This window comes from Pongo pygmaeus, chromosome 15, assembly GCF_028885625.2.
Source record: "Pongo pygmaeus isolate AG05252 chromosome 15, NHGRI_mPonPyg2-v2.0_pri, whole genome shotgun sequence".
NCBI lineage: Eukaryota > Metazoa > Chordata > Mammalia > Primates > Hominidae > Pongo > Pongo pygmaeus.
In genome coordinates, this window is record NC_072388.2 from 20424901 (window position 1) to 20450595 (window position 25695).

Below are 25695 nucleotides of genomic sequence, written 5' to 3' on the forward strand. Positions count from 1 at the left end.
TACTGATGGATTAATTAGTCTGTCCCCTGCTTAGCAACTCAGCCTCATTTGTTGCTATATTCCCATCCCCCCAAACTGTACACACCCATCCTCTCAGCAAATGAAATAGTTTCCTGCATCTATGCCTTTGCCAGCATTGTCCCCTCAGCATGGAATGCCTATCCCCAATTAACCACTTGCCTATTATTTGAAAGGTTCGCAAGCCTCCCTTCTTCTCTGGATCCTTGTCCTGACCCTTTTGCACTGGTAGAACTGATCACTTTCTCCTTTATCTCCTAACTGAAACCCTAAGCATATTTCTAATTTGGCAAATCTAACACCTTATGGTGTTTACAGGTATTTTTCACTGTCTCCCCACTAAAATGCAAACTGTTAGTTACCAAGGACACAGTTTTACTTATTTCAATAGCAATTGTGCCTGTAACAATCTTTAATTCACAGAAATGATTTTTAAGTTTTTTTAATGAAGGTAATTAATTGATGGGCGTTTTCCTCATTAAACATTATAGAGTAAAAATGGATAAGTTTTCTATTTTGCTCTCTCCTCCATAGTTGTGTTAACTCAGAATTCTGAGCTAACTCATAGGACTGTATGGCATGTCAAAAATTAATAGTAACAAGAGTATCATGCTGATAATAAAAATATTAGTAGTAGCTAACAATTATTGAGTATATATATGTATATATATATGTGTATATATATATATATATATATGTATATGCGCCCCATATTCTGAGAGGTGCATGACTTGCTTTATTTCATTTAGTAGTCCCAACAAATCCATGCTGTAGCTACTATTGATATCCCAATTTTATATGAAGAATTAATATAGGTTCAAAGAGGCCAAAATGCCTAGAATCACACAATGTATGACTCCTTAACCACTGGACTTTTCCCCTTCCCAAAGGGTGGCAAGCTGCTATAGCATCTCAGTCTTATTAATGTAATAGACACATAGAACATAAGAAAGAAATTCATGAAAACAGTGCTGTACCATACATGCACTTGTAGTCCCCACTTTTTCTAGAGTAGTAATTGCAAGATGAGACTGATTTCAAGTATCCTTATTAATAGAAGTTAAATGTAAAAATAACACTATTACCATTATTGTTTACATAGGAAATTTGTGCCTTTTTAACATTAGTTTGTAATTATTTGACTTGGGACTATACAATATTTTAAACTTCTTCAGTGCATTTTTCAATAGCGTTTAAGTTTAAAATGCAGTCTTTGGCAGGGGCATTAGTAAATGTTTCAAATGTCATTTTGTATAACTCTATGAAGAATACAAGAGTTTAGAAGAAATTTCTAACCTTTCCAAGTTATCCAAATTTCCAAGTTATCATAGGAGGATCCTTCATTTGTAACTTTTAAAACTTTTTTGTATATGGTTGGGTGTTTCTATGAATGCTGCTTTTCAATTTTTTTGCTTCAGTGAAAAACTAGTATATTGTAAAAACTTTCCCACATAAACAAGCAGTTTTTCTATAGCATGAGTTTCCCATGGCTACAAGATATTATATTTTTGAAATACACCTCATTTTACTCAATAAATTGAGGGTTTTTTGTGGTTTTTTTGTTGTTGCTTTTGTTTTTCAGATGGAGTCTCACTCTGTCACCCAGGCTGGAGTGCAGTGGTGCAATCTCAGCTCACTGCAACCTTCGACTCCCAGGTTCAGGTGATTCTCCTGCCTCAGCCTCCCGAGTAGCAGGGATTACAGGTGCGCACCACCATGCACAGCTAATTTTTGTATTTTTAGTGGGGATTTCCTCATGTTGGCCAGGCTGGTCTCAAACTGCTGACCTCAAGTGATCCGCCCACCTCGGCCTCCTAAAGTGCTGGATTTGCAGGCATGAGCCTCTGTGCCTGGCCTAACTTGAGTTATTGATCGAGTAAATCAATAAATACAGTAAGCGTGATAAGTACATTGTTTCCAAACTGAAGCTATTAGAAGTAAAACTGTAATTTTAAAAAGATACTTGTACATAAAATAGTATGCAAGTAAGAGAGAGCCCAGCTCAAAGTAACTGAAGCAAAACAAAGCAAAACAAAAATCTGTTGGTTAATAAAACTGGAAAATCTGGGTTAACTGCTTTAGGAAGGACTGGACCAAATGCTCAAATAACGTCACCACAGCATGTCTCTATCATTTGGCTCTTGTTTATACTGGCTTTACTTTGAAGCAAGCTCAGGCCCACATGATGGCAAAGATGGCTGCCAGGAGCCTCAGACTTGTGTCCTACTGTGTTAATTTCCTCCTGCTGCTGTAGCAAATTACCACAAACATGGTGTCTTAAACAATATTACTTTATTATCCTACAGTTTGGGAGCTCATAAGTCTCAGTGCACTAACACAAAGGTGTTGGCAGGGCTGTGTTCCTTCTATAGGCTCTAGGGGAGACTGAGTGAAACCCTGAGCTTCCCTGGCTTCTAGAGGCTGATGCATCCCTTGGCTCATGGCCCTCTTCCATCTTCAAAACTAGAAATCACAGCACTGTGACCTCTACCACCATTGTCACATCTCCTCTCACCCTTACGGCCCTCCTGAGCCTTGATCCTTGAGATTACATTGAGATCCCCCCACATATTCCAGAATAATCTTCCCATCTCAAGATTCTTGGTGAATCCCATTTCCTAAATCACATTTTCAAGAACATTTGCCACGTAAGGTAACATATTCACAGGTTCTGGGGATAGGTGGTGGACATTGCTATAGACTGAATGTTTGCGTCCTCTCAAAATTTGTATGTTGAAGTCCTAATCCACAAGGTAATGGTATTAAGTGGTAGGACCTCTGAGAGGTGATTACATCATGAGGGTGGAGTTCTCATGAGCGAGATTAGTGCTTTTATAAAAGAGGCCCCAGAGAGCTGCCTTGCTCTTTCCACCATGTGGGAGCACAGCAAGAAAGCACCATCTATGAACCAGGAAATGGCCCTCACCAGACACTGAGTCTGCTGCTATCTTGATCTTGATTTCCCAGCCTTAATTTTGAGAAATAAATGTTAGTTGTTAAAGCCACTCAGTGTATGGTATTTGGGGTATAACAGCCCCAGTGGATGAGACAGACATCTTTGGAGGGCTACTACTCTCTTTACCATACCTGCCAAATTAACAACTCCAGCAGAAGAAACAGGCTTCTTTTGTGATATTTCCAGAAAATATCCTGGGCTGACTTTGCTTAGACTGATTTCTTCAGATTTGGGAAACAGGCAGAGGTGGTTCCTCAAGGCAAAGCCAAGATGCTACTAGAAGAGGAATGAATAATGGATACGTAAAAATAACAGATGACCCCAATGCTATTAATTTCTTTCAAACTCCTTTTTGCCATCAGAAAGAAGTAATAAGCTCACATATTAATTCCAATAAAATAATTTTTTAAATCGCCCAAACTTACATTTCAACATAGCAAGCAAAAAGCAATGAATAAAATTGCTTCACCAAAATATAGAAGCTCTGTTGACCAGAAATTCAGCATAGACAGTTGTTCAAGATAATTTCAATGTGTTCAGCAGATAAAGGGAAAAATAAGAATTCTTTAATGGCAAATTTAGCTGAGGGATGTGTTAAATTGTATATTTGGTAGACTGAAACTAAAGAATAAAAAAAGAGACAGCTTGATATAACTTTCTATGCCAAACCCAATGTTATACTCTAAATCTAAAACTCCAGAAAAAGTTTGAAAGCAACAAATATGAAGTCAGGAAAATCATTCTAAATTACCAACTATTTAGGTGTAATCTTAAGCATTTCAGCTGTAGGTGAAAGTCCTATTTAACCAGCTCATATAGATTCTCATATGCTATGAATAATAGTTAATTTGGATGTCTCTTTAAATCAAGGAGGGATAAAGATAGGAAGGAAGAAAGCTGGCAGGCAATAAGAGCCAAAGTAAAGATATTATTTTGATTAAAATGTACTCATTGTTGAGGTATCCACAAATATTTGAGAACACATTGAAGAAGTAAGACAGGTCAGAAAATATAAGTATATGATCAGGACTTAGTGAAAACAGTTAAAGAGAAAGAAAGAGCAAAAGAAAAATTGCTTAAAGCAACATAGATATTCAAAGATAAGGAATTAAAGCTGAGATAAATGTGACAGAAATGGAAAGGAAGGAAAATGAAGTTATGAAACATTGGCAAAAATAGCTAAAGAATGCAGAATAAAATGTCCTAGAAAACATTTATCAAAGGGCTATATTTTATTAGCATTCAGTAGTCACAAGGCAAGAAACATTCTGATAGCTATAAATAAATACATGAGAATGTTTAAGGTTTTATGACGATCGCGGCTTTACTGTTCAATATATATTAAATAAACCACAAGTTATCTATAACACAGTTCTGAATAAAATTTAGGAAAAGTAGAGTCAAGTACCTCAATATAGAAAAATACAGAAATAATTAACCATAATGCAGACAAAATGGCACCCAGTTGTAGAGAGCACTACAAGCATTGAAATATTCAGAATATTATTTGATTAAAAAAAAACTCATGTAAAGATACCCTAAGCAATACCAAAGATACACACACACACACACATACACACACACACAACACATACACGCTATATATAGGAAGGAAGAAAGCTTCTTTATTAGGGACACAGTTTACATATTACCTCATGTTTCTATGAGATGCTATAAGAAAAATTCTCTTAAGATTTACTACATGGGTAATATATTTATATAGTGTCTGTGTGTATGTATAGCAAACTCTTATATATATATATGGATATCTTACAGTCTTATAGACTTATATGAGAGTGAGAGTAAGAGAGAGAGAGAGAGAGAGGAGTGTATACCTATTTCCTCTCAGAAAGGCCATATTCTGGCAACTCCCTTATTCCCCATTCCCTACTATGCAGTTTGATCCAGCCTTAGATTTCCCAGGAGGTTCTCTTCCAGAAAAGTGCCTGTAGCTATAAAATAATCTTCATCTTGGCTGTTTCAAATTTCAATGCAGGATTCCTATTGAGCCAATACCTTACCATTTTCTTTCCTTCGTGGAACTGTGCTTTGTCATGATGCAATAAGTTTTCTATGAAGTATATCATAAACAACAGTCCTACAGAATTCATCATTGGACATAATATAGCTTCTTTATTGGGGACACAGTTTACATATTACTTCATGTTCTATGAGATGCTATAAGAAAAATTTCTCTTAAGATTTCCTACATGGATAATTTGTACCTACACTTGTAGTTTGTTTTTATCATACGGATGAGGTAATTATCATAGGACTGATTGTTTTCCTTCTTTACATTGACTGCTAATAAGTTCAGAGCCAGTGTTAGCTTAACTCCAACTATAGAGGCTGATTGCATATATTTTAATTGCAAATCTAATTCAAGGTTTATGTTCCTGCCCTTAGTTTTTTCTTCTTGATTTTTATATTTCTTTGCTGTTGTTTTTGTAGATTTTTCTGTGCCTTATACTTTTTTCAAAGATAATTAAAATAGTGTGTGAATTCAGTGGGGTGGATGAATGAATGAGGCAGAGAAAAAGGAAATTTACATGGTGGGATAACAAACTCATATAATATGTAGATACATATAAAAAGACACACGAAGAAAAAAATTTCTCTAATATATCTAATCTTCCTTATGAATGGTCCCATCCACCAAATAGTCAAGAAACTTAAATTTTGTAAATTTCAATTAACAATGTCTCATTTTATTCAGGTTTAAAGAGTTCCTTTCACTTTAAATATTCGGTTCATTTAAGTTCAATTCCATGTTAGGGCTGATGTAAAGTCTGTCTTAGATGACTCAGTCTCTTTAGGTGATATGTTTGGAATTCAACCACCTTACCCTTTTCTTTCCATGATGAAATTTAGGTGATAAGGGGAGACAGTTGAGTGTCACCTGAGGCAAAAAAAAAAAAAAAAAAAAAGGCTTAAATCCGTGCATTGCCTTCTGGATCTTTTGGTCTGAGCAGCTGAGCAGCCAGTCTGCTCTGTTCCCTGTGTAGGTACCTAGTTATATATGGATTTTCCCACCTGGACTTTTGGGATTATGTGTTGACACTGCTGAAGCCAACTGTTTCAGCCGCTTGACTCCATCTCAAAGACCCTCATCATGGGCACTTCTTTGTCCTTAGCCCAGGACTTTGCCAGGCCACTAGCTCTCTCAACTCTCTGCATCTACTTCCTGGACCCCTGGGGACTTCTGTATTCCCTGCACCTGTAAACAGACCATGGGGATTCTAGAAAGTAGCCTCTGACTCATGTAGCCAACCCTTGATTTTTCTCCAGCGCCATCTTCCCACACCGTAAGTAAGACTTCCCCCAGAGGCATGCAGCCTGCCCCTAGAATACTGTGAGAGGTGCTTTACTACCCAGTACTCTTGTGCTATTCCCATACTTATCTAAATGCTTCTAGCCTTTCCTAACCCAATCAGTGTCTGCCCTTAGCAGACCAGGGGAAAGACCAGAGTCCTGACACTTAAGTTCCTTGTTCTGCCTCCATTTTTCTTTATCCTCTAGGACCCAAAAAACTGACCTCCCTCTCTGTCCTGCACCTTTCTGTCAAACTGATGTAAAACTCTATGATCAAGTCCTGCTGGCCTTACATATAATATGGTAAAGAATACAATAAATAATTAAGAAAAACTATTACACCTGAAAAAAACCTTACTTTTAAGCCAGTTCTCTTGTTAAGTAATCAAATATCCAAATTTAGATGTCAGAGCTGAATATTAATTATTTCTATTTCCATTCCTCTCAGAATAATCTAATCTCTCCCCACTCAAGACAGATAGATTCCTCAGAAGAATATAGATAAGGTTATGTATCTGAAAATGTAAAGGAGAAAAGAATATTAATACATTTCAAAAATATAATCTCAATTACAAGTAGAGGGAGGAAATATTTTATATCACCAAGGGCACTTATTGGAAAATCACCATAGGTATTTTCAAAGAAAATAAAAGACTTCCAAAATCATAAGAAATTAAGAAAATGAAGAAAAGACAAGCCACAGACTGGGAGAAAATATTTGAAAAACGCATATGTATTTTTTTAAGTGGTATCCAAAATGTACAAAGTACTCTTAAAATTCAACAATAAGCCAGTCATGGTGGCTCATGCCTGTAATCCCAGTACTTTGGTAGGCCAGGGTAGGCAAATCACCTGAGATTAGGAGTTTGAGACCAGCCTGGCCAACATGGCGAAACCCTGTCTGTACTAAAAATAGAAAAATTATCCAGGCATGGTGGTGGGAGCCTGTAATCCCAGCTACTCAGGAGGCTGAGGCAGGAGAATCACTTGAACCTGGGAGGTGGAGGTTGCAGTGAGCCGAGATTGGGCCATTGCACTCCAGCCTGGGCAACAGAGCAAGACTCCGTCTCAAAAAATAAATAAATAAAATAAAACCCAACAATAAGAACATTTAAAACCCAATGAAAAAAATGGGCAAATATCTGAACAGACACCTCACCAAACAAAGTATATAGATGGTAAAGAAGCACATGAAAAGATGCTTAACATCAAATATTACTAGGGACTTGCACATTAAAACAGTGACATATCACTACATGCCTATCAGAATGACTGAAATCCAAAACCCTGAAACCATCAAATTTTGGTGAGAATATGGAGCCTTATTCTCAAGGAACCCTTATTCATTGCTGGTAGGAATGCCACTTTGGAAGATAGTTTGGCAGTTACTCATAAAACTAAACATTCTCTTACCATATGATTCAGCAATCATGCTCTTTAGTTTTAACTCAAGTGAGTTGTAAACTTCTGTCCCCATAAAAATCCGCATGAAAATGTTTGAAGTAGCTTTATTTATAATTGCTAAATCTAGAAATCAACCAAGATGTCCTTCAACAGGTGAATCTATCAACAAACTATGGTACATCCATACAATGAAATATTATTCAGTGATAAAAAGACATGACCAGGCTGGGCGCAGTGGCTCACGTCTGTAATCCCAGCACTTCAGGAGGCCAAGGCGGGCAGATCACCTGCAGTCAGGAGTTCGAGATCAGCCTGGGCAATACAGTGAAACCCCATCTCTACCAAAAATACAAAGTTAGCTGGGCGTGGTGGCACATGCCTGTAATCCTAGCTACTCAGGAGGCTGAGGCAGGAGAATCGCTTGAACCTGGGAGGTGGAGGATGTGGTGAGCCAAGATCGTGCCATTGCATTCCAGCCTGGGCAACAAGAGTAAATCTCCGTCTCACCAAAAAAAAAAGACATGACCACAAAAAGACGTGGAGGAACAGTAACTCTATATTGCTAAGTGAAAGAAACCAATCTGAAAAGACTATATACTGTATCATTCCAATTATATAACATTCTGAACGAAAACAAAACTATGAGGAGAGTACACTGATCAGTGGTTGCCAAAGGTTTTGCAGGGAAGATGGAAGGATGATAAGTAGAACACAGGGAATTTTTAGACCAATGGAGCCATTCTATATAATACTATAAGAGTGGTTATGTCATTATATACTTGTCAAAGCTCATATAATGTATAACACAAAGAGCAAAGTCTAATGTAAATTATGGGCTTTAGTTAATAATATGTCAATATTGGCTTATCAATTGTAACACAAGTATGACATTAATGTAAGATGTCAATAATAGGGGAAATGGGGAGGATGAGGGTTGAGGGGGTGTATAAGAGCTCTGTATTTCCACTCAGTAGTAATACATCACATGCGAGTCTTAATCTTAAAAAAGAAAATATATTCTAGTTACTGTATTTCACAATGCTATGATCATTCCTTGTCTTACTTAGTTCATTAAGGCTGCCATAACAATCATAGACTAGGTAGCTTATGAATTACAGAAATTTATTCTCAGAGTCTGGAGGCTGGGAAGCCCCAGGTCAAGACACCAGTGGATTTGGTATCTGGTAAAGGCCCATTTCCTGGCTCATAGGTGACATTTTCTCATCATGTCCTCACATAGTGGAAGGACAAGACAGCTCTCTGGAGCCTCATTTATAAAGGCACCAATCTCATTCATGAGGGCTTTGCCCTCGTGACATAGTCACCGCCCAATGGCACCACCTCCTAATATCATCAGTTTGGCAATTAGGTTTCAACATATGAATTCCAAGGGGGAAGACAAACATTAAGATTGCAGCAGTCCTTTCCTCTCTATCAAATCCTTGCTTATCCATCTAGATCCTTAGCAAATACAACTTAGACTATATAGCCCATAATGATCTGCATTGCTAATCAACTCACATACAACTTCTTGACTCTGCCATATGGGGGACTTTTTAAAACATTGACTTATATTTCTACTTAATCGTGTACAGGTTTATATGTGTCAATATTCAGAACTATGATTCACACACATAGAAACATATAAATTAAACCACCATCATCACTCCCAGTCATACACACACATGTTCATATACAGCATCCAATAAAGCATCCTATTCAAATTTGGTAATAAATAAATATTTACTACTTGAAAGATCAACTGGCTAAAGAAAATAATGTATTCCGATTCATCCACTTTCCGAAAGGAGGGTTCTTCACAACAATCACTAGTGCGTGCCTTTGGTCAGACTTTTAAGTAACAGCAAACAGTGAAAAAACAAATAGAAAATGCCAGGCTGCTCTCATTTGCACTCCTGCTTCAGATATAAATGCTTTCAATTATTCATCTAGCAAACCACATTGCAAATGCCTAAAATTTCCTTTTGCCAATTAGAGGTAAATGCAGCCCCCAATTTCTATTCATAGAAGAATTAAAGCAATTCTATTTGCATCCAATGTGACCAAAAGTTGCCTTTCTCAAAAGATACCTATGCGGCCTCAATAATCCAGACAAAAGGCTCACTCGCTCAGTGTGGCTGCTGTACTTCTTGCCTCTTGTCTGTATAATCTACTGAAATTAGGTACCACAGCACTTTCTCTCCAACAAATCCATGGAAAGTAGGAAAACATATTGAACTACTCCAGGACTCCCAAATTCAGGTTGAAATTTTCTTTCAACTTAGAAGTAGAAACTTCTGGTAAAAGATGGTAATAGCTCAGCAGGAAGTCAGCACAAACCTCTAAAGGCAAAGCAGGAGGCCCGAGTCCTCCCCTGTCTCCCTCCCTCATAAGGAGCCCTGCTCTGGAGACTTCCACGGGGACAAGAGAGGAGAAATCATTTTGTTGCTCAGATCCTAGGATTGAGTGACATAGGAATGGAGGACCCAAAAATTTGAGTAAAATTCCTAGACTTGGTTTCTGAAACTGTCCTGACTCTAAGATTAAGCAACTTCTCTTCTTCCATTTCTTCTTATAAATCTCTCCTTAGGGAACTTTCCTGGGTGGATAAAACCTATTGAAGAGGGGAAACAGAGTTGTGGAGATTAAAGTTAGAAGAAAAAAAATGTCTTTTTTTTTTTGTTTAATCCTATTTTCTCTTTATTTATCTGAGGTAATCAAGATCCAGAGAAATCCCTCCCTTGCCCTACATGCAATAGCAGGGGGTTCCACAAGGATTCTGTCCTCACACTGACTCCCACCCCCAGTCTGTGTCTGCTTTTCATACCAAACACTAAATATGTTATTAAATAGGAGGGTAAAAGTTGTGAATATCACCTTGGCCTAGACGGAAACACACAATATATAAAATTAAATACTATAACAGATATTCTACTAGATATGAGAGAGCCGATACAGGCTAATGAAGAAACGAGAGGAAAAGATGAAAAAAATGACATCTAGAGATATTCGTAAAATAAAAATCTAATAGGTAAATAGGCATGAGTTAAACTGATCTTTCCTCTACCCCAAATTATTTTTCTGCTCCACTGTCTAGGCTAGAATGTCTACTTCCTGCTTCTGCACCTATAGTAATCTTAGTCTTTGTCTAAGAACTTAGTCAAACCAGAACCTTTAGGTATTGTGACTCCATCAGTTAATCCCTATGGATATTTTCTTCTTAGTAATATTATGGGCTAACATTTGTAGACTGCTTTGGTTATTAACAAAACCAACAACATGGAGCTTTAATGCACTCTCTAACTTGAGTTCTTTGTCTTGTCTCTTTTACAGCTGCATTCTCTCTGTGACTCTAGGAATCAGCATTTCCATCAAATACAGCAAACTTTAAACCCCCTTTTGACAGGAGGAAACACTTTCTGCTTAATGAAGGGGAGGAAGCAGGTAACCCAGAGAGTATCTGCCACACAGGCCTCCTCTACAGTAGCTCAGAATTGCACTGTTTGATTATTTCTTACACATGGCATCTGCAAATTCAGAAAGGTGAGTGATGTCAGTTCTAAAGGTTCCTTGTTCCATCTTGGTTCATCCAAATTCAGGTCTAAGAGGAAACATTGAAGAAGCTATGTGAATTTCAACAGGACTGATACTTTCCACCAAACGCTGTAGGAGACACAGATTTAAAGAGTGACTAGGGGATTAAACATAAACATATATTGGCAGTAATTCCTGCATTGTCATCAAAGTGTGCTCATGTTTGTAGGCCAACTCTTAGTGGTATTCAGACATTGGAAAACTGTAAAACCTTCATGCATTTTTAAGATGACTTCTAAAATATTTTATTACTGGTTTAAATGTTTAAATAGCTACAAAGGTTGTAAATTCCACTGTAATATAAACATTGACATTTTCAAATAAAACTCAGAATAGCTTTTAAACATATCCAGTGAAACCTTAATACCAAAGTGATTTGATACCCATCAACACCTAGTTAAAATTCACAACAAGCTCTTCATTGACAATTGAAGACCTTATATTGCTCTTTTCTTTCCTTGGAATCATATTTCCATTCAGCTTCTCCTGCAGAACTTAATTTTAGCATATTTTTGTTTAAAGGCTTTTGTTGATCACCCAAAATGTCTGCAACAAAATCATGTATAAAATTGAAATTGCTTTTAAATTTTCTGTGACCATACTGCTCTAATTGCTAAAAATTATCTTTCTAGATTGAGTTATAAATATAATTATTGTTGATGTACCTTTGATTAAAACAACAAAAATGTATTTCAATTTTAGTACATTTTAAACTTAAAGGAGAAAATTTTTTGGAAATGCATTTCTTAAGAAAATCATTGGGGTCATATTTATGGTTAATTAAAGGAGGCTTCCTTGACACCAATAAATTGTCCCTTTGTTTAATGTTCCAGAGGTGTTTAAACTGCAGGGCAATGCTGCAAAAGGAGATTCCTTCTTGAATAAGGTTGGGGAAGAGCAATTGTGAAATTTGAGATAGGAAACGAGAACCACAGTCAAGTTCTTGAACAGATCACTTTTAGGAAAGGTTGCATACAGAAGTTGAAGATCTGGAAATTGATTCCCTTAAAATAAATAACTCTTCCCTAGTTTGAAAATCACTGCACTAGATTGCTCTCCACATTACTGATTCATTCTCAGCCAGACTTCATGAAGTGATGTGGTTTGAGGAAAATCAGCAAGAGATTTTAGTGACAGAGCCTTGAGTTTCAATAAATCTGATAAATTTCCTAAAACCTATTTGACATTTCTGGCTTGAAAGAATAGCTCCTGATGAATTAGAAAATTATGGGAGATTGAGTTCTTGCATAACACAAAGTCATTTAAACATGTATCTTTATCTTGGGAAAGACAGTTTAAATACCAGGGCCATTTATTAACAATACTGTGAAAAAAAGTTATCCCAATCCTGGAAAAAAGAAAAATGATGATTGCTAGTCTCTTTTTTCTCTATCTGCAAGAGCATTTTCAAGGAAGCACTTATCTGGCATTCTTGGGGATTGTAACTTTGTTGTCAGAGCATATTTACCTAGCAATCCATAATTGAGAAAAGGCTCACATAGTTTACATTCCTGTAGGTTGGAGGTTAACCTACAGAATGGAAGAGTTTTCAGTTCATAGCCTGGAAAAAAAAATTAACCCCAGATTATCGTGTCAACCCTAATAGCATTTTATTTTGCTATCTATACAGTTGTGTCTTTTTCCTGTAAACATTTGTGGAATTAGCTTTTTTTAGTTAATGATTAAGAATAGTAATAAAATGTGAACACAGGCTCACTCCCTATTTGTATTAGTATTTTGTTTTTTAGCACATTTAAGGCCATCCTGGCACTAAATCAGAAAACTACTTCCTGATACCTAAACTATAAAATCCTGGTTTCATATACATCTGAATTAGGCAAAAATGTAGCTGGCTATTATTTATTTAATTTGATGTCTTAACATGTAAAGATTTTCTTTTCAGAAGAAATCTAATGGACCAAGATGTCTTGAAACACTCAATTATTTTTCAGTAGTATGAATATACCCATGAAGGCAAAGGAAGGTAGATGATCAATTCATGTTAAGAGTTTCAAATTCCATGGACTAATTTATATCTTTCCCCACAGCCACCTGGCACATTCTGGCTTTGAACAGATGCTTTACAAAAACATAATCTGTGGACATGGAGATCTTGCATAAAGCAAATTCTCTCTAATCCACAGCTTCACTGAGGGGTTTCAGTTTTCAAGGTCAGAGTGACTGCTGGAGATGAAGAGATTCTATCAAATGTCAGTGTAAAATTGTCTCTTACTTAAAATGCCCTCATTAATCTTATCCTGATACCCTTACTACAGAAGTTTCCATGACTTATCTAGGAGATACCAGAGAGTTCACTAGCCAATTCAAGAGCATGACTTCTCAAAATTCTCCACGTTTTCCTCCTTCCTTCCTAGCTACTCCCACTTTCTCCTGCCTTTGAAGGCTATTAGCTTCTCTGCCAATTTCTTGAATTCTGGGGTTCCTAAGCCCTCTTCTACGCTATCCACAGATTCTAGGCAATCTTACTGGCTCCTGAACCTCAAATACCATTTAACTGCTCTAGACTGACAAACCTCTATCTCTAGCCAAGACTCTCCTTGGCACAGACACACTATTGAGCTCCCTATCTCATCACCCCATAGGTCCACCTTGTCTGTGTCCCCATCCTAGTAAACGAAGCCATCAATGCCTCCAACATGTTCTCTTCAGTCTAGCCAGAGTTATTATTTAAAAATACAAGTGCAATCTGTTTGCTCTCTTGCTTAAAACTAATCAGTGACTTCCAGTTTCCCAAAGGATGGAATTCCAAATCATTACTAAGGCTCACAAAGCCTTTCTTTCTCTAGCTTATTGCTCTGGTTTCATCTTTCATCTTTATTCTTCACCCATCTTGCACTGTGTGCTTAGTATCTCCTGTTTGCTTCCAGGTCCTCTCTCCATCCTTCTACACCCTGCTCTGTGCCCCAGGTGACTGACCTATAGGGATTATATCAATAAGCTATCTTGTCTTTTGTTTTCCAGTAGGTTTTTGCCCAAGGGGAGTACCCACAGAGAACAGAAAAAACGAGGAAAGTAAGGTCAGGCTATATATTCCCCCAACTTCCTCCCTTCCCACATACTGACATTAACCCACAATCAGCTCCCTATGGTGCCCTTTCCAAATAGCCTGTCTTTCTCCAGGTTTTAGTAATCACTCCCTCCCTTCCATTCAAGGCCTGGAGTGATGCTAGTCCCAGGTTGTAGCACTATCTCTTATATGTTCCCTACTCACTGCTTATATTTTTATAACTAGTGTCATATTTCTCAAATTACACAGTTTCAGTATGCCATAAGTTTCCTACCAGAACCCTGATTGATACTGTCTGCTTTCAAATCCTAAAAGGTGTCAACTATGGCTTAAATATTACTTATTTCGGGAGGCCTTTTCTAGCCATCTTGACTTGGATGTAACCGCCTGCTAAACCTCCTACAGCACCCTGTCCATCTCCTGACAGAACATCCTTCACACTTAGCAGCAATCATTGAATGAGTATTAGTGTCGCCTTCTCTAAACAACAAACAAACTGCGTCAGAAAAATATAAAGCAAAATTTGTTGGAAATATAAAAATAACTTGATAACATATTCATTATGGGACACTTTAATATCTTTTTCTCAGAGACAGAAAGAGAGAGAGGATGATGGAAAAAACTTTATATTAAACATATAGCTACAGAATATTTACAAAAAATGAGCATATAATATGACTCAAAAAATGGGAATCATATAAGCCACATTGTCTGAACCTAATGCAATAAAGCTAGAAACTAATAATTAAAAGATAGCAAATAAATAAGTAGAAAGAGAACCACTTATAATATTCTAAAACATTTTCAGGTCAAAGAACTAAGAGTTAAAATTACACTCCACTAAAAATGAACCCTAATAATGGTACTACATAAAAAACTATATATTTGTTCAAAGCAATATTCACAAGAAAATGCATCCATCTATTAATAAAAAGTAAAACAAAGGAGCCAAATCTGGCAATTCAAGAAATAAAAAAAGAAATGAGCAAAATAAGTCAAAACAGAGAAGGAGAAAGTTTAATGATAAAAGCAGGAATTAATGTAAATGCAAAGGAATAATTAGAATGTACAAATAAAGACAATATTTCTAGGAAACATGATAATAAAAAAAGAAAACACACATGTGCAATGTTAAGAATGCAAAAGGTGCTATAACCCCACAAAAAAAGCAATTTTTCAAATCACTGGTTAATGCCTTGTATACATAGATCTTGATGAAATTGGTGGTGTTTAGAAATATATAACTTTTTAATTTAAACTTCTCTACTTTCTAAAAATTTGTACTATTTCACAATTCCAAAGTCAATATCAAATTGTAAAGAAAAAAATCCTGAATTCTGCCTCTTCTTCCTTCTTCACATATGCAGCAAATAAATGCTACACATATACCAACTACTGTGTCTCGACTCTCCTATGTTTTCATCATTAAAGAAAAAAACATATTGCATTCCTACCATATGCCAATCTTTGCACTACACACTGGGAAATCAAAAATGACAATGAGAAATTCCCTGCTTTCAAGGAGCTCATAGTCTAGTGGGAGAAACAGACAGATGTGCACACTGATTATAATACTATGTGGTACCTGTGATAATGCATAATAATGATAGATGTATTGAGTTTCTGCTAAGTGTCAAGCACCTTCCATTCAGCTGAGATCTTGTCCTTTACCTCCAACTCTTACCCGGGCATTTTCACTTAATACCTCGTTATCATCTCAATTTCAAAACACTTCCCGTACTCAGATGCTTCTCCAATTTCCCAGTTTCTGTAAATGGCACCACAACCTTTCCTTATTCAGCTTGAACCTTTTGAGTTTATAATCAGGTACCAATGCTTGTCAGTTTTTCCTTTGAAGTGCTATTGAATGTATATTTTGTTTAGAATTCCCATGACTACCACCTTATTCAAGTCCTTAGATTGTTCCCACCAAGTTGAAAGGGGTGTCCTCCTTCCTCTTCATTATTGAAGTCTCTTTCTTGCCCTTCTCCCCTATCCTACCAGCTCCCAACTACCCTCTGACCCTCTGCACCACTGCTACACCCTTATTTTTAAGATTATCCTTTCATCATGTCCCTCCACTATTCACAATCTTACAACAGTTTCTATTTTCTCATAAATATAAGCCCTTTGAAGTAGCTTTCAGTGACTTCCATTATCTGCTCCTCATTTCACCAATTTATCCTCATTCCCAGACACTATTACCCAGACTCTGTTTTCTCTGTTAGCTGGACCATTCTTCACACTTTCTCAAAGACATGTCATCCTCACTCCTACCTCTCTATATTTCCTGAAATAGTCTTTAGTGCGCGCTCTCTCTCTCTATCTAAGCATTACGTGTTTTTTGGGCCTCAGCTCCTCCAAAGAGATTGTACTAAATTCCTATAGCCTTTCATAATTTCCCTCTCTTTTGACCTCACATACAGCACATACAAAAAAAAACATGCACCCAATTCTATGCTACTGTACAAAGCAGGGTACTGCTTTGCACTGTTAACTTTAACTCTATGTGCATTATTTTAATCTTTCTAACTAACTTACAACTCCATTAAGACCAAGACTAGATACTGTGGAATTATTTAATACCCCCACCTACCCCATCATTTATCACATTACTTGATACTTGGTGAGTACTTGCTGGGTACATTTGAACGTAATGTCTTTTATTTCTTAATGTCTTTCATTTTCTCAAGTGTTCTTAAAGGCAAAAAGCAATGTTGGATGGTTTTATCAGTTATGCAGAGTTCATGCAGGAAAAGAGATTTCAGTGGGACCTTGCTTAAGACAATAGAGAATTTAGTTTAGGATTTAACAGGTCTAGAAATTAATGTAGAAAGCTGTCCCACAAAGGTCTATTATCCAGAATACGTAAGAACCTAAACAATTGAACAAGCAAAAAACAAATAACTCCATTTAAAAATGGGCAAAAGACCTGAACAGACATTTCTCAAAAGAATACACACAAGCGGCCAACCAACATATGAAAAAATGCTCCACATCACTAATCATCAGAGAAATGCAAATCAAAACCACAATGAGATATCATCTCACACCAGTCAGAATGGCTATTATTAAAAAGTCAAAAAACAACAGATGCTTTCAAGGCTGTGGAAAGAAGAGAACACTTACATACTGTTGATGGGAAGGTAAATTAGTTCAGCCACTGTGAAAAGTAGTTTGGAGATCTCGCAAAGAACTTAAAACACAACTACTATTCAACCCAGCAATCCCATTACGGGGTAGATATCCAAAAGAAATCAAATAGTTCTACCCCCAAAAGACACATATACTCCCATGTTTATTGCAGCACTATTTACAACAGCAAAGAAATGGAATCAACTTAGGTGCCCAGCAATGGTGAATTGGATTTTTTAAATGTGGTACATATACACCATGTCATACTATGTAGTCATAAAAAAGAACAAAACCATGTCCTTTGCAGCAGCATGAATGCAGCTGGAGGCCATTATCCTAAGCAAATTAATGCAGGGACAGAAAAACAAATACCCTGTGTTCTCACTTAGAAGTGGGTAAATATTGGGTAAACATGGACATAAACATGGCAACAATAGAAACTGGGGACTACTAGAGGAAGAAGGAGGGGGGGTGGAGCAAGGGCTGAGAAACTAACTTTTAGACACTATGCTCGCTGTGTTAGTCCCTTTTCATGCTGCTGATAAAAACATGCCAAGACTAGGTAATTTATAAAGAAAAAGAGGTTTAGTGGACTAACAGTTCCATGTGGCTGGGGAGGCCTCACAATCATGGCAGAAGGCAAAAGATACATCTTAAATGGCGGCAGGCAAGAGAGAAATGACAGCCAAGGGAAAGTGGAAGCCCCTTATAAAACCATCAGATCTCATGAGACTTATTCACTACCAGGAGAACAGTATGGGGGAAACTGCCCCTATGTTTCAATTATCTCTTACTGGGTCTCTCCCACAACACATGGGAATTATAGGAGCTACAATTCAAGATATTTGGGTGGGGACACAGCCAAACCATATCACTCACTATCTGGGTGATGGGATCATTTGTGCCCCAATTGTCAGCATCATGCAATATACCCAGATAACAAACCTGCACTTTTTTGCCCCCTGAATCTAAAATAAAAGTTGAAGGGAAAAAAAGAAAGCTGTCCCACATTGATTGCAGTGAGTATAATGGGCGAAAAAATACTGCCCCCAACCTGTAGCCCCCAAATCCTAACAGAAATCTGTTACATACATACAGACAAGCACGGGATTGAGCATTAGCTCAGTAGACAGGTGGGTTGAATCCCAACTCCGTCCCTTTCCAGCTGCATGATCATAAACTTATTGTTTAACCTCTGTAAGCCTGTTTATTCTTCTGTAAAATACAGATCTTGTGAGAATTAAATGAGATTATGCATTCACTTAGCATAGTGCCTGGCATACAGTACAGCTCAATACATGTTAGTTATTATTACCATCTTTTGTCCTTTCTTCCACAACTTTGTATAAGAAGTGTTTGAGGAACTGAAGAAAATGTGATGTGTTCAACATGGTACAGAAAAGGTACACCATGTGCAGATGGTCAAGGTGAGTCATAGACTAACCCAGTTCACAGGAGTAGCTACTCACGTTAGAGGAGTCCTAAAGAAATAAAAGCCTTCCTTCCCTCCCACTCTCCCTCCACAATAGTCCACAGAGTTGAGATAACACAACTGTGGTGGGCATCTACCATTTTGTTCACTTAGAATAGCAACTCATTCCTGGTAAAATATAAATTCTAACCATGTGTTATGAATGGAGACTGCTATCTTATTTATGAATGGGCTGATGAATCCACCCAGAGGTGGATGCCTGACCCAGCTGAACCAATCATATTATGTATACACCACTCTAGTCACAAATTGCCCCCCTGGAGGGGAACCTGGCTCAGACTGAAGCAATCAAAGCCTTACCTCAATATTTTTAAATCTGGGATCAGAAAGGAGCCTCAGTACTTCTTTGGTGGCCACACTGTGAGATGAATCCCAACCAGAAAATGTTTACAATCATGCCTCCTGCTTTGTGGTGGAATCTGGTCTGAGGAATGAAACTAAGACACAGAATGAAAGGAAAAGTCTTGAAGGATTAAGTTCCCTGGCACCCTGAATGCCTGAATTCCAGATACACTTCTGCTCTTGCCAAGGTTATTGGAGTCAATGCATTTCTCTTCTTGCCTAAGCTCATTTGAGTTACATTTCTGTCACTTGTAACATCGATGAGATGTTAAAGAGTTAATTCACTAGGAAATTTTTAGGAACACCTTGCTGGCTTACAAGAAGCATCAATTCTACGAATTACTTTCTCAGGAATTTCTCTAAGTATCCTGAAGAGGGCACTGTTTCCATTCATAACTTCTGTCCAAACCCACCCCCATTCTTTTTTTTTTTTAATTTTTCTTTTTCTTTCTTTTTTTTTTTTATGAAAGGGAGGGACTGAGTAAATTGCAGGATGTGATTCTAATTGGTTGGCACGTCTTTTGAAATCGTGTTTCTGTAGCGAAAGAAAAACTACTATATTTGGATAGCCCTGACCAACTTTCAAGGCTCCTAAATCTGAGTTTTCAGTGAACTGGACAGAAAAAAAAAAATGAAGAAGCTACTAGCAGTGATTCTGTGGCTTCAACTAGACCGTGAGCTGGGGGTTCATTGAAAAGGGAGCCATGGCAGGAAAGGAATTGTCCATACAATGTTTGGGGGTAGAGACAAGATTCAATGCAACACATTTGGGTTCCCTTGGGAGGAACAGGATTATTGGGGTAACCAGTGAAGCCTCCTTCTGAAATGTTCTCTTTGGACAGGGTTAAGTGGAGAGCTGAAAGTGGGACAAAACCCTCTGTTCCTGAGCACACAGGAGGGAAAAAACTATACCATCTACTGCAATTATTCAACCACTTCAGACAGACTGTACTGGTACCGGCAGGATCCTGGGAAAAGTCTGGAATCTCTGTTCGTGTTGCTGTCAAATGGAGCAGTGAAGCAGGAGGGACGATTAATGGCCTCACTTGATACCAAAGCCCGTCTCAGCACCCTCCACATCACAGCTGCCGTGCATGACCTCTCTGCCACCTACTTCTGTGCCGTGGACACACAGTGCTCCCCTGACGCCACCAGTCTGTACCCAAACCTGCAGCTGGTGGGCCCACTCCTGCTGCAGGAACTATGACTGTAAGGCTTCGTTCACTGTCTGTGCATTTCTTTCTGCAAGGAAAATTCTGAAACGGGTGAAAAAAGATGCTGTTTTATTTTCTTAACTGTGGAATATTTTTTAAAAGGAAAATGTATTCAGGCTGAGGGAAGATTCCTAAACATGTATTTCCTGAGAATATGAGGTCTCATTCTTTACTGCCTCACGGTCAGAATTTGTTAGTCTTCCATTATGGAATAATTTTACATGTAGTGCAACTGTCACAAATAATTCCTATGAAATATGGAATCATTATTTGTTTTATATGTGAATGTAATATATGGCATTTACCAATGAAAGAAAGAAAGAATAAATGCTTTATAAAAGAATGTTCTAGGTGAGGTTCCTTACCTAGTGTTTCCTGCTAAAATATTGACTACAGTAGTCAGATAATATCCGTGTGAGCTAAGTACCTGTTTATCTCAATGTGTGGAGAATCTCTGGGAAATGTATCCTTTGGCTGGATTTACTCCAAAACTATCTGAGTGTCCTTGCCAATCAGAAGAATATTATATTTTTTCATATATTATTTACCAGTTTCCTCTTCTCCTCCCTCCACTTTTTTTGTAATTGTTTTGCTACACGGTACAATTTATATTAAACTTTATTTGCCCATTGCAGACTAAATTAGAATGAATTTCACTTTCAGGGAAATTGTCTTATAAGAAATCCCCAATTTGAATGTTATACAAAAATAATTGGAAATAAGTTTTCCTGTCCCACTAATGAGATAAACAAGCCCTAGTCAGTACCTTCAGATATCAATTGCATCACCTTTTCATCCCAAACTTCTAGGAAAATAATAAACTTGATTCAGTCAGGCTTTTAAGTGACCATATTTCAGAAATTACCATTACAATGTAAAAGCTGACCTTAACATTTCAACATTTGTACCCTCCTAAGCAACAGCACCTTTAAAAACATTTTAAAACTAAAAATACTTATTTCTCTAAATTGCCTCTAGAGTCTTTACAAGCGAATCAGCTTCTGCAGCAATTTGTTGGCAGATTACGAAAAGTCAGCCACAGCAGTGTACAGACCAAAAGCTCCTGCTACCACTCAGAGCCTCCAGCAGGGACTATAATAACTTCCGTATTTAGATAAAATAAAATTTGACATGAAAAACTGACTAGTTCCATCATCCTTTGAGTCAAGCAGAGGTTTCACTCTGACAGAGTAGGCTGAAAAAACTTTGACCTTGTATTTATAAATACTCATAACGTATGGTAAATTTCAAGTTTCTTGACCTGTTACCAAAGCACATTTCCTTGTCAATGACTGATTGTCGGGAAATTTTTATTTTGCATTGATGATCTTATGTGTTGCATTGTTACGTAATCAGACAACAGGATGTTACATCAGATTTTCTATAACCTTTCTGGAGCATTTAACAGTATGTCTTCACACACTTATTTCCATGCTGAAAACAATTTCACAAGGAAACTGTTCATGACAGGGAAGAAAACATTGCTCAATCCAATCTAATTAACTGAAGGAACAATATTCACTTAAGTCCCCAAATCTCTTCCTTCTTAGAGAGAACTCTTGGATTCTGAAGATGAACTTTTATATCTTCTTCAGATCAAGAATATAAACAAACCCTAAAACAAATGAATAGAACTGAGAATTTCATTAATTTGATCTTTAGAACATAAAAAACTAAGTTCTTTCCACTTCTCCTTCCCAATTTTCCTGACTCCTTCCCAACTTATGAGTATATAGATTTTTTGCTTTCTTTTCCTAGAATCACTTACTGTCACTGAAAATATATCATTAAACCTTATTCTTGAATACAGACATTCAAAATTGAACCAGTTGACTTCAAGGGTGTGATGGTGTAGTAAGAAAATGCTATCGAAGGTGACAATCTCCAACACATTAGAGCATGCTAAGCCAAATATGTTTTCCCCCAGTAGCACCTTTAGGAATGTCTCAGGCGACTCCAAGCTTCCGGCACTTGCTGTTGATGACCAGAGCTTCTACTAACAAGAAGTTCCATAAAATACTTGGATCCATCCTAATCAGATACACCAGTTGCCAAGTCCACTTACCACAGAGATTAGGAAAGGAGACATTTTTCTCAGTTGTGCTATTCATGTCCCAGAAATGGCATTTACGACAAATAATTATTTGAGTATTTCTTCCACCCGTCTCATGTGTTTTGGTGTGAACTAGTCTCTTTTTTCATTGCTTTTAACACAGCTGGTTATTTTTTCTTTTGATAGTGTGTCTGCTTCAAGGTTTATCTAGAAGTTGTTTCTTAATAACAAAAGAGTTAACATTTTTTATTTTTACTGAATTATGATCAGAGAATGCACCTATATGAGCTGTACTTTTTAAAAACTTTCATTAAGATTTACCTGAAGGCCAAGTACATAACCATAATAATTTTATTGGAGAGCTATGAATTTATATATGTGTGTCTATGTATTCAACTTTTTTGATTATATCATTAAATCTTCCTATGTCCTTGTTTTCATTTTCTAAAATCTGTCACATCCTGAAAAAAACTATTGAAATCTTTCACTTATTTTGTCAAGTTCTTGCAAATTGCTTTCGCTTTATTTATCTAGCTGCAATTTTTTGATGTATATGGTTTATGACTTATATCTCTTCAGAGAGTCTTTTTAGCATTAATAATGTCCAAGAAATTATCCATCTCTTCTAGATTTTCATCATTATATAAAGTCCTTCATCCTGTGTGGTGCAGCCTGATATTTTTTCCTCAATATCCATTCTGCTGTCTTCCCCTCTTTTATTCTGCCCCAGAATAAAACTGTGCTGCCCAGACCTCCTTACAGCTAAGTGTTGGCATGAACTAAATTCTGGTCAATGAAATCTAAGTGTAAATGTCAGGTGCACCTTCTAGGAATTTATCTAAGACACAGTATGCATGTTCTTCCATCTCTCCCAGCTACCTGGCCTCCCATCCCCTTTCCTGCTGGACTTGTTGATCCTCGGAGACTCAAGTACATCCTTCACTTAGTCTATGCACTATATACCTTCTTCGATGAGGTCCCCGTGGCAGGGACATGGTTCTCAGTTTCCAGCTACTTTCCATGAGCTCCCTCAAGCAAGCAAATATTTTTAGAAGATATTTTTAGAAGACAACATTTTAAAAGACCATAGTGTCCTTTCTACTCTACTGTGTCTGCAATATGTTGCAGTAGAACATTTCACAAAGCTAGATCTTCTCAGAGCTCCAGATGGGAACCAGGCAAAAAGCTCTGTTTGCAGTGGACAGTCAACCTATCTTGTGATTTCTATCATCCGCATTCCTAGCTCAGGGTTTTAGATAGGATTTGTGATTTTTTAAAACTGCCCTGAAAGCTCAGGCTCTGCTCTTGACATATAAATTCTCAAAATGAAAAATTACCAAGTACCTGGCTCTTGCAACTCGAAAAAAATGCCTTATTTCAGGATACTTTTTCCTCCTAAGTCTTTTTAAGTCCATTTTGAATACAAAATCAATAATTTGACCCTTTGATCTCACTGGATCCTTTCACAATCTCCCTTTACTGGACCAATAAGATTCATCCTCAAAATTTATGGCAAGAGATTTACAGGGGAAAAAATGAATTTTAAAGAAGGAAACTATCATATTTGAAACTGTTAGTCCACTCCATTTAGACTCAGAGATTCTAACAATACAATAGTGTGAACACCAGATTTGGTATCAGAAAGAATTCCTGAGTATTCAAACTCTTCTACTGTGAGCTCTATACCCTTAGGCAAGTTTCATAATGTATTTAAGCCTCACTTTTCTCATCAAGAAAATATGGAAAAAATAATAACCACTTTCTAAAGTTTTTGTGGCATTTAAAATGAGATGGTGTATATGTAAAGTAAACAGCACGCATACCGGATCTTCTAGAACAGTGTTTACTAGAGAAAATTCATAAAGACAAGAGAAAGAGCAGGTGTGTGGTTTCCCTGGGGGCAGCACACATCCTACATTCTGAAATAGCACACAGCAATCTAGCATGGCCAGTGTGAGACCCTAAGAAAGAGAACCCAGTCTTGAGCCATGGAACTTTAAGGCTGCATTACAGGGGGAAGCACCAGGCCTTACTGTAGCATGGGGGCTGGGCTCCAAACTATGTGATTATAGCAAAATCAAAGAAATCTGCAGCCTCCAGTCCTGATCTGCCACTTCAGCTCTCTTACAAAATTTATTGCCTCAAGTGCTAGGCTGAGTCTCTATTAGGAGAACCAGTTCCTTCTTTGGAAGGCCACCCTGCAGGGAATCCATTACCCTCACCTCTCAGTATGTGAAATTCACTAGCACAGAGCCTGGCATGTAGTTGGTATAAATGTGGAATGAATGTGTGCAGCCATGGAGGACAACGTCTTCGGTCCCTTTGTAATGCAGAAAGTGTGCTTGTTCTCAAATCAAATAATTAACTTATTCAACAAGTATTTATGGGTATCTACTAGGTACCAGGCTGTCTTCTAGACACTTGAACTACCTTCTTTTAAAAAATGCACGAAGATATCAGATTTTATAGAAAATACATTCTAGTAAGCGTTAACCATAAGTATATTATTATATGGTTTATGACTTCAGAGAGTCTCTTTAGTGTTAATATATTTTGCATTACAATATATGAGAAGATAAGTCGGACGGGCACGGTGGCTTACGCCTGTCATCCCAGCACTTTGGGAGGCCGAGGCGGGCGGATCACAAGGTCAGGAGATCAAGACCATCATGGCTAACACGGTGAAACCCTGTCTCTACTAAAAAATATATATATAAAAAAAATTAGCCGGGCGCGGTGGCGGGCGCCCATAGTCCCAGCTACTCGGGAGGCTGAGGCAGGAGAATGGCGTGAACCCGGGAGGCGGAGCTTGCAGGGAGCCAAGATCACACCACTGCACTCCAGCCTGGGCGACAGAGCGAGACTCTGTCTCAAACAAAAAAAAAAAGAAGATAAGTCTGTGGAGAAAAGAATCAGAGCAAGTTAGTGGATAGGAAATTCTGGAGGGGGCCACAGAAGGGTGGTTCCCTTGTAATTTTAGGTAAAGTGTCAGAGTAGGCTCACTGGAAGGATAACATTTGAGCAAAATTGAAGAAGATGAGAGAGTGAATCTTGCATATATTTGGAGCAGGTTTTCTAAGCAGAGGAGAGTCCAGTCCTAAATTAGGAAATGCCTAACATGTTCTAGAACTAGGTGGAATGAGAAGC

General features: G+C 37.5%; 1 protein-coding gene and 1 gene segment (V, D, J or C); both read left to right on the forward strand.

The window, feature by feature from the left end:
* The window catches only part of LOC129012897 (T cell receptor alpha chain MC.7.G5-like), a 595859-nt gene that overhangs the window by 316296 nt on the left and 253868 nt on the right, over positions 1-25695 (forward strand). The gene's annotated exons all lie outside the window — the stretch shown is intronic.
* LOC129012900 (T cell receptor alpha variable 39-like) lies at positions 18801-20768 on the forward strand. The segment is given in 3 exon segments: positions 18801-18874; positions 19823-19955; positions 20124-20768. Coding segments are annotated over 2 exon segments (408 nt in total).